At 52.2% G+C, this 9,879-nt stretch overlaps 1 protein-coding gene across 1 annotated transcript in view; it reads right to left on the reverse strand.

The window, feature by feature from the left end:
• The window catches only part of SLC28A1 (solute carrier family 28 member 1), a 60,436-nt gene that overhangs the window by 38,882 nt on the left and 11,675 nt on the right, over positions 1 to 9,879 (reverse strand). The window contains exons 5-8 of the mRNA XM_045286298.1: positions 5,672 to 5,723; positions 4,887 to 5,057; positions 3,355 to 3,468; positions 2,367 to 2,444 (exon numbers count right to left, since the gene is read on the reverse strand). Coding sequence (XP_045142233.1) covers positions 2,367 to 2,444; positions 3,355 to 3,468; positions 4,887 to 5,057; positions 5,672 to 5,723 — 415 coding nt within the window. The remainder of the gene's footprint in view (positions 1 to 2,366; positions 2,445 to 3,354; positions 3,469 to 4,886; positions 5,058 to 5,671; positions 5,724 to 9,879) is intronic.

Consider the following 9,879-nt stretch of genomic DNA (forward strand, 5'->3'; position numbering starts at 1 on the left):
GAACAACTGTGAAAGGAGCAGCCCCTGACTGCCCCAAGGACATGGTATCAGGGGGCCTCTGGGGAATGGACAGAGAGAGGCTGCTCTTCTGACACAGACTGGTCTTCTGACACAGACATGGTGGGCAAATCTGGTTCCTCTCCTGGTCCTTGCAGGGATGTCACTGTTAGCATCTCGTGCAAGGAGACATGTCCCCCTGAGTGTCCGTGGGCACAGATGGGCACTCTTGCTCCGAGTTAGGAGTGGGCACACGGTGTCAGGAGTCCTGGCCTTGCTCCACACCAAGTGCATAGCCAGGCCTAAGGCTTAGGCTGAAAGCCCCACCCCCTGACCAAGCACCCCCAGCTTGGGCTGTTCTGGGAATGGGAACAAGCAGCCTGACTGCTCCCTGGGGCTGGGGTCCAGAACGTGCATGGCTGGCAGCACCCCGACACTGGCAGAACTGGGCCAGCGCACGGGGGAACGGGACCCGCTAGTCAGCCTGTGGAACTGGAGCTTACGCCTGGCATGAGCCTTGGGGTCCTTCGACATTGAGGTTGAGGTCTGCAGAGGACGCTGGCTACCTAGCTCTGACAAGACAGGGCATGTACGTGCTTGGGCAGTGTCACGGTAGAAAGAAGGAATATAACCATAGCCCCACCTGGGACCCTGGAGTCTGCCGGCACATGCGGGCCCACCAGGCCTAGGCTGAGCTGGTCTGATTTAGGGTCGGGTCTCCAGCATGACACAGTGAGAACCTTCATTCTCCCTACAATATTCCGTGCACAACAGTTATTTGTTGGTAATGAAGGCAAAGGAAGACACTGAGAGAAACCCCAAGTTAAAGGCATGGCGGCAAATACTATTAGAGATACATAGTAACAGCGGCCGCAACAACAACGATCTATGGGCAGATACCTATGAGAGGGCTTGGGAACATTTGTGAAAAAATAGAATTACAAGAGCATGGGGGAGGAGGCAGGGGCTGGGAAGAGCATGGCATTTTTTCACAGTTTGATAAAGGATGTTCCTAGATGTATATTTTCCTAGGCTGCCCATGTATCCATGAACATAGCAGAGAACACAGGGGCAAGACTATGGAAACTTCTTAGTCATAACCAAAGACCATAAGGAATGAGTCCCTAGCTCCGGGGGCTCCGGGTGGGATCGTAGTTTGGAGACACCACGGTCAACGGGCATAGCATAGTGCACAAGGAGAAGGGTCTGCCTCCTGCCTTGGTGAGTAACAAGTAGCGTCTTGAGTGCTTATGAGATGCCAGCCCAGGCGAGACTGTTGGCGGTCTCTCTCCTCCTGGAGAGGAAAGCTGAGTGAAGAAAGTCAAAGACACACGGGAATAATTATTCCAAAGGACTAATGGACCATGCGGATACCAGTCTCCATGACCTGAGACCAGAAGAACTAGACGGTGCCTGACCACCATCCCTGACAGCTCTGAAAGGGATCACATGAAAAGATGCTGGAAAAGATGAGAGAACAACATGGAACAAAGCTCAAAAATCATTAAAAAAAAAGTCAGGCTGGCTGGTTGAGTAGAGTCTGGAGGAACCTTCAAGACTGGTCCTTGGTCACCCTCCTGGCCTGGTACAGAAATTTACCCCCATGGCTCCATTGCCCACCCCAAAACAGACAGGTCTGTAAGGTCAACAACAACACAAGGGAGGTACATACACTTTAGAATGACCAACCATTTGAGATTCAAAAGCCAGCATTTGTCCAAAGACTAAGTCTTTGGGTTAGGAATGGAGGAGGAGTGGGGACAGGAAAACACAGGGAACCAGTGGGCTCAGTGACACTAGGTTGGGGGACTGCCAACAGTGACATGCGCTACCACGTGTGTGAATTGTTGCATGGAAAATGGATGACCTGTGTGATCAATTGGACTCACCAGGGCGGACTTCCTGGAGGAGGTGGCTGCCAGGAGGAGCCAGGTAAGAAGACCACCTGAGCCTAAGGGTTTCTGGAAACTATCCCTGTGAGCCTCAGCCCCTGCCCCATGTTAGGCAGCACTATTCCTGTCCCCGTCTGCTTCCTGTCCTCTGCCCCCTGGCAATGATATCATGGCAGCAGGGGAGGGGGGTGTATTTGAAAGAAAAAGAACACAGAAATATCTTACTTTGGCACACTTTACAAAACCAGAACACTCGGTGAACACACTGCTGGGGCCACCCAGGGCTCTGAGGCCTGAGCTGTTTCAGCTTTCCCAGAATGACTTCTCCCCCAGGAATCCTCCCCCTCTCCCCGTCCAGCACTCTGCACTCCACACTCAGCCCTGGCCTGGCCCAGCTCGCTTAGACTCACTCCCCACTTGCTGGAGGCAGCTGGGCAGCAGCTGCTAAAGGCCTCTTGGGCCAAGAGTCAAGCTGACCTGAAAGGCAAAGACGTCCTTGACCAGGGCCTCCCCGAACACAAAGCTGGAGCCAGCCACAGTGTAGCTCAGGAAGATCTGGAAGGAGACAACAAAACAACACGCGGATGCAGCGAGGAAGGGAACAGGGAGGAGCTGAAGGAATTGTCTGCCCACTCTCCTGATGCCAAGGCTGCACGCCCGCCTGGCCCCAAGGATGCCCAGGGCCTAGCAATGTGTCTTGAGGTCCCACCATGGGTACTCACTCCCTCTGAGCACATTCCCCCTAAATCCTAAGGAAATATACTGAGCAGAGCATTGTCAGGATAGCAAGGATGAGACCGCTGAGGAGGCCAGACTATGAGACCCAGGCAGATAGTCCAAAGTGGTGGCTGGATTGCCGGCTTAGTCCCCTCCCCCTCCCCATCAGTTCCCTCATCCTGGCCTCAGGGTTTCCATCTATAAAGCAGGACAAGTCCCTGGACATGCAGCTCCTCCTGTTGCCCCTGGCACAGCCCGTCCCTGAGAAGACATAGAAATACAAGATGCTAAGACGGAGCTAAAGGCGCCCTGGAGGCCCAGTGGTTAGACACTCGGAGGATAACCAAAAGGTGGGCGATTAGACCCGGCCGCTGGAAAGACATGACAGTCTGCTTTCGTAGCGGAGCCTTGGCAGTCCTGTGGGGCAGGGCCACAGGTCCTTCGACTCGATGGTAATGGGCTTGGGGCTCTCTTTTCAAGAGGGAGGTTAGAGTAGGATCAACCTGTGTGACTATGCTAAGTCCCCCATCACTAAGGCCCTCATCGGGCCACAGCCTGCAGTGTGCCCGGGGATTCTGGGGCCCCCCTGTTCTAAGATCCTGGTTCACCATGGACGACAGCACCTGTTCCTGCCTAGTCTGGGCCCCAGGACACCCCTCCTCCTTACCCCCACCCCTCTCCATGACCTCCCCCACCACTGAGTGGCTTCCCTTCCATTCCCCGGCCAGCAGGGGCCCCAGGTACACACCTGGATCTGGTCACCCAGCCATTGGAATGCGACAAATCCTGGTTCTGTTCTGATGACAAAGAGTCCAAGTGCAAACTGCAGCCCGAGGCCCCAGGACACTGCTCTCCAGGATACCTGCCACGGACAGAAAGCTCAGCCCCTCAGGACTGAATCACAGGGAACAGGGTGGGGTGAGGGTCGCGGGGGCTCTGGCCCTGTCTATAGAGTGGCGCTGAACCCAGCATGAGAAGAGTTCTGGAGATGCTGCCTGACCCTCCCTGGGGTCCAGAACAGGCCGCAATTTTAGCAGCAATGGGCCTGGAGCGTGGGCAAGGCCCATGCAAGGGCTGATGTGAACCTGGGCCAGGCTTCGGCATGCCAAGGCCCTTGGTCCCTCTGGTCACCCTGGATGGAAGGAGCCGGAGGTCTGGGTGGAGGCCTGGGGTTCTTGCTTCAGGACTGGGGCTCCAACCAACTGCCTAGATCTTCCTCCACACTCCTCCAGAGCCTCAAACACCCCCACCTCCTTTCCAGGACCCATCCCAGCAGGAGAGGGCTGGACACAGGATTGCTGTTCCCACTCAGCACTTAATGACACCTCACAGTGAAGGCTCAGAGCCAGCCAAGGTGTGCATGGAACTTCCTAGAAGGCTTGGCCTCAGGGAAGGTATTCGCCTGGGGGTCATATGCCAATGATATCAAGCCAGTGATTACTCAGCAGAGGAGAGAGAGTCTGAGGAGGGGAGGGAGAGGAGGCGGGAGAGGAGGACAGAGCAGGAAGGAGGAAGGAGAGAAGGTCTGAAGCCTCTCTAAAGAGGGGTGGAGATTGTGGCCACATCCAAATATCTTGGAGGGCTTGTGGGAACAGCCCCTGAGTCCGGATGGAGGGCTGGGCTGCCCCAAGATTCTTCATCTCTGCTCCTCTGTGACTGCAGATGGCGTGGGCAGCGGTGGAGCGCCCGGCCACTAAGGAACAGGAGCGTGGCTTGAAGCCCCAGCCCCTCCATGGGAGAAAAGACTGAGCAATCTGCTTCCATGAAGATCACTGCCTAGAAAACCCCGAGGGTGGGGGTGGGGGGATCAGTTCTGCTGTGTCCTGTAAGGTTGACAGATGTCACCATCAACTTGGGGGCACCCAGCAGCAGCCGTTGCCACCATTAGGAAACCCTTGACTCCTCACAGTCAGAGGAGGGGCTCCTGAGCCCGAGGGCCTGAGGACACATTTCCAAGGCGACAAATGTGGAACCTTGAGGGTGGCCTCAGCAGAGACAGCCAGCCAAGCCACAGGCCTTGCTGGCAGTTTAAGGGCTTCTGCTTTCAAGGGGTGATGGGGCCTGCCTGGGCGCTACAGGCCTAGTCTCCTACATTGAGCGGGACCCAACACTAGCCCTTAGTGCTCCCAGCAGAGACCTGCCCCAATACCCACAGGCTCTCCCCGGATCCCAAAGGAGCCCCTGCTACCACCCTAGCTTCAGACCCGAGCCCGGAGGAGGGGTCCGAGTGGAGAGGCCCTGCACTGCCTTCCAGCCTGGGCCTCCCAAGCCAACACTCACTGCGCGGTGATGCTTTGAGCAGGCAAAGAGGAGGAGCAGGAACACGCAGACCCCGGCAAAGGACACCAGCTGCTCCGGCCGCCGGGCAGTATCCAGAATCAACCACAGGATCAGGCCCAGCAAAGCAACAAGGGCTAGCACCCTGCGGAGGAGGGGCAGAGAGCCGTCACCCTGAGCACACCACCCCCACCCCCACCCCCACACCAGCACCCAAGGCCCTGGGGACAGGTGCTCAGGGCTGGCGGGGAGGGAGAGAGACCATACAGTAGAGAGAGCAGCAGCTAGAAGGCCTATCGAGCTGCGTGGCCCTGGGTGTCTCTGAGTCAGGTTCCCCTTGAGTTAAAAGGGACCAGGGAGCCCGTTTCCTCAAGGCCATTGAGAAGGCGCAATCCAAGGATGTGTGTATGAGCCCAGCCCGGTGCCAAGCACAGGGGAAGGGTCCAGCAAGCGGCCATGGCGCTCTGAGCTGCCAGGCTGAGGCAGACTGTGGGGCCCAGGCTGCAGCACTCTGAGCCCTGGGCTCTGAGGCCCCACAGGCCAGAGGCCACGACGGTGGTCTAGACCAGGCACAGCAGACTAGCTGTGGCTTGTAAGCCCCGTGTGGCTCTGAACTAAAATTGACCATTTTTAAAACGCAATTATTCAGATAATGGTGATTTCATGTGTTTGTTCCCTTCCCCAGGGGGCAGTCTGAAGTGTGTGAGCGCCGGCAGGGACATCAGGTGGATATATGGTTAAGGGGGATATATGGTTACTGGGTAGCAGTCGCGACGCCAAAGGCTCACTGAGCGCTCAGTGCGTGCAACGTACGAGGTCAGGTGCTTGGCATGCATTCTCCTGTGGAGTCCACAGAGCTCCCTGAGCTACCCCCTGCTACTGTCCTCATCTCAGAAACGAGGCACAGAGGTGACAGGACTTGCCCAAGGCCGCCCACTGAGACGGTGGCCGGGAGGAGATTTTTATCCCAGACACTCTGGCTGTGAAGTCATGTCTTCTAACTCCAGCCCTCCCCAGGCCCCAGCCACGCAGGCCAGGACAGCCCGCGCGGCCCCAGGTCCAGAATCAGGAAAGGCGCGGTGCAGCTTTCTCTCTGTGGGCTCCCCGAGCCCCAGGCTTCTGTCACCCCGGTTCCCTGGGCACAAGTTTGTCTCGGTTTTGTGACCTCCAACCTGGACATCTCTTGATCCGCTATTTTTCTTGAAGTTGACTCACTTCGGAAAAATGTAAACACAGGTTGCGTTTGTTTGCTTTGAGCAACTCTGGATTTCAGGTGTGAGGTGTTTTGACAACTGTGTCTGCCTAGCAACCGTCAACACAATGGAGGCAGAGACCCTGCCCTTGAACCTCTCTTTGCTTCCTCCCTGGCACCCCCTCCTCCCAGGCAAGGAGGGATAGGCAGGGTTTTGATGGGGGGTGGGGGTGGGGGGAAGTTTGGCCATTGGACTACTTTGCATTTTCTAGAATTTTATATAAATGGAACCAAAGAGTGCCCATTCTTGTTTTCATCTGACTCCTTACACTTAATTATGTTGCGATTCGGCCACGTTGCTGAGTGCAGTAGTACCCGAACTCGCTGCCTGCGTCTATGCCACCTCGTAGTGACCAAGTAGGACAGGTGGGACTGCCCCGAGGACTCTCAGTTTACAGGAGGAGAGAGCCCCATCTTCCTCCCTCAGAGTGGTTTTCAACCGCCGACCTTTCAGATGGCAGGCCAGTGAGCAACTACTGTGCCACGAGGGAGCCTTATAAACAGGGCAGGTTCCTACTTATTGCTGAGTACAGCGGTTCTCAACCTGTGGGTCGCTACCCCTTTGGGGGTCAAATGACCCTTTCACAGGGGTTGCCCGATTCATAACAGTAGCAAAATGACAGTGGTGAAGTAGTAACGAAAATAATTTTATGGTTGGGGGTCACCACAACAGGAGGAACTGTATGAAAGGGTCGCAGCATTAGGAAGGTGGAGACCCACTGGCTGAGTGGGATTTCATTGGGTGGATATATCGAGACTTGCTTACCCACCCACCCACTATTACAATTCAAACGTTTCATTTCTCGGTGGTAAAGACCAAGGGAAATGACTGAATCCTAGAGTGGGTCTAACTTTTTAAAGAAACAAACTGCTTTTCAAAGTGACTGCATTGTTTGTTTTTTTAATAAATCATTTTATTGGGGCTCTTATAACAATCCATCCATCAATTGTACTAAGCACATTTGCACATATGTTGCCATCATCATTTTCAAAACATTTTCTTTCTTTTTGAGCCCTGAATATCAGTTCTTATTTCCCCTTCCTCCCATCCTTGTGAGCCTTGGATAAATTATAAATAATTATTATTTTCATATCTTAACCATCCACCGTCTCCCTTCACCCACGTTTCTGTTGTTCATCCCCCTTGGGTCGGGTGACGGTGGTTCTACATTGGTCATTGCGATTGGTTCCCCCTTCTCCCCACACCTTCCCCCTACTCCCACTGACCATATTATTTTATATGCTTTCTAGCAGAATATAAGCGTTTCAAGTACTTAATAGTCTCCCCCAAAGAACTGTATTGTCAGTCTTTTGAATACCAGTCATTCCAGTAGGTATAGCAGGAGCCCTGGGGCGACTGTGGGTCAGGCACTGAGGTGCTCACGGCAAGGCCAGCAGTTCAAACCCACCAGCTGCTGCTCGGGAGAATGAGGAGGCCAGCTCCCCGGGTGACAATGCACAGTCCGGAAAGCCTGCAGGGGGGCATTAGGAGTTGGAATGGACTGTGGGAGTGGGTCTGGTGATTGGTTTAGGAGGTACATTATACACCCATGTGTGGTTTTAATGTGCATTATCCTAACGGTCGATTATGTCCACCATCTCTCCAGGGGCTTATTTGCTACTCACAATCTTCTTTGATAAATTGTCCGGTTTCTACCTCATTCTTAAACAGAGTTGTTTGTTTTTCTTATCATTGAGTTTTGAAAGGCCTTTATATATTTTAGATATTTGTCAGGGATGAGGTTTGCAAAGCTTTCCTGCTAGTCATGCTCTCTTAACACTGTCTTTCAAGCGGTCCTGGTGGCATGGTGGAGTGCATGTTGGGCTGCTAACCACAGGGTCAGCAGTTTGAATCCACCTGGGTCCCCTAAAGAGCTCCAGTGTTGGAAACCCACCAGGGACCTTCTCCTCTGGCCTATAGGCTTTCCAGGAGTCAGAAATGACTTCATAGCATGGAGTTTGATTCTGGTAACACGGTTTTTTGAAGAGCTAAAACCAAACCCAAACCCATTCCCACTGCCAGCGCTGATTCCAACCCAGGTGGCCCTGCAGGGTTTCAAAGACTGTACATTTTTATAGGAGCAGATAGCGTCATCTTTCTTCCAAGGAGTGGTTGGTGGGTTTGAACTAGTGACCTTGCAGTTAGCAGCCCAACACAACCCAGAGTACCACCAAGGATCCTTTATGAAGAACAGAATTTCTCAATTCTCCACCCCCCACCCCCGCCCCTTCAGAATTTCTCCATTCTGAAGTGCCATTTGTTAAAAATTTTTGTGGATTGTGACTTTGGGGTGTGTAGCTCAGAAATCTTTACTGAAGCCAAAGGTACAAGAATTTTTCCCTGTGTTTTCTCCAAAAGCCCCGAGGTAGCGCCAACTGTCTGTGCTCAACTGTTAACCTAAAGGTTGTCCGGTTGACGCCCCCCAGCCACACCTCAAAAGGAAAGGCCTGACAATTTGCTTCCATGAAGATTCAAAAAAAATTAAACTCACTGCCAGAAGTCAAAGCTGACTCATCCTCAGTGGGTTTCCGAGACTGTTAACCGCTTCTGGGAATAGAAAGCCCAGTCTTTCTCCCTTGGAGCTGCTGGTGGTTTTGAACTGCCGACCATGTGGATCGAAGCCCAGTCCATAACCTAATCTTAAGATTACAGCCAAGAAAACCTTCTGGAGAAATTCTCCTCAGAAACATGGATCACCATGAGTTGAAGTTGACTTAAGGCAATGACGACCACCTTTATTCTAGAAGGTTGATAGCTTTTGGTAGTATATTTCTCACTGCCATTGAGTCAACGCTGATCCACAGGCACCCCTGTGGGTTCCCAGACTGTAACTTTAAAAAAAAACAGTTTTATTAGCACTTCCACCACATGCCATACAATTCAATAATTCAGTCATATCAAGAAGAGTTGTACAATGATCACCACAGTCAATACTAGAACGTGTTCTTCTTTCATATACTCATTGTTATTCAAGTAATTATTTTTTTCTAATTATGGCAAAAATATACACAACATTCTCCAATTCATCAAATTGACATTGATTGACAATTCATCAAATTGACATTGATTATACACTCTTCATGTGGTACAACCATTATTGATATCCTTTTCCAAATCTTTCCGTCACCATTAACCCAATGCCCCTGGAGACTGTAACTGCTTCCGGAAGTAGAAAGCCCCTCTTTGTCACCTATTGCTAGTTTCAAACAACCATGTGTATTGCAGCCCAATTCGTAAACACCACACCACCAGGGACCTATGTATCTGAGAATGTGACCTTCTTTGGAAATAGGGTCCATGCAATGTTATCAGGTAGGTTACATAAAGTCATGCCACAATAGGGTGGAACCTAATTCCACCTGAGTGGTTATATTTTAAAACGAACAAACAAACAAACAAAACCCCTCACTGCCATGGAGTCAATTACAACTCATACTGACCCTAGAGGGCAGAGTAGAACTGCTCCTGTGGGTTTCAGGGAATATATAGGGTTTAAACAGAAAGGTTTAAATAGAAAGCCTTGTCTTTCTGCTGCTGGTGGTTTCAAACTGATGACCTTGTGGATAGCAATCCAACTTTTGCGTAACCACTAAGCCACACCGGAGCTCTTGGTTATATGAAAGATGAGAGCAAATGCAGAGACACTCAAGGGTCAGACACCATGTGAAGATACAGCTACAAGTCAAGAACCACCCTGGATTGTCAAGAGTCACCAGAAACTAGGAGAGAGGACGGCACAGTTA

Source organism: Echinops telfairi, unplaced genomic scaffold, assembly GCF_000313985.2.
Source record: "Echinops telfairi isolate 266 unplaced genomic scaffold, ASM31398v2 ScPeMD7_7;HRSCAF=31, whole genome shotgun sequence".
Classification (NCBI taxonomy): Eukaryota; Metazoa; Chordata; class Mammalia; order Afrosoricida; family Tenrecidae; genus Echinops; species Echinops telfairi.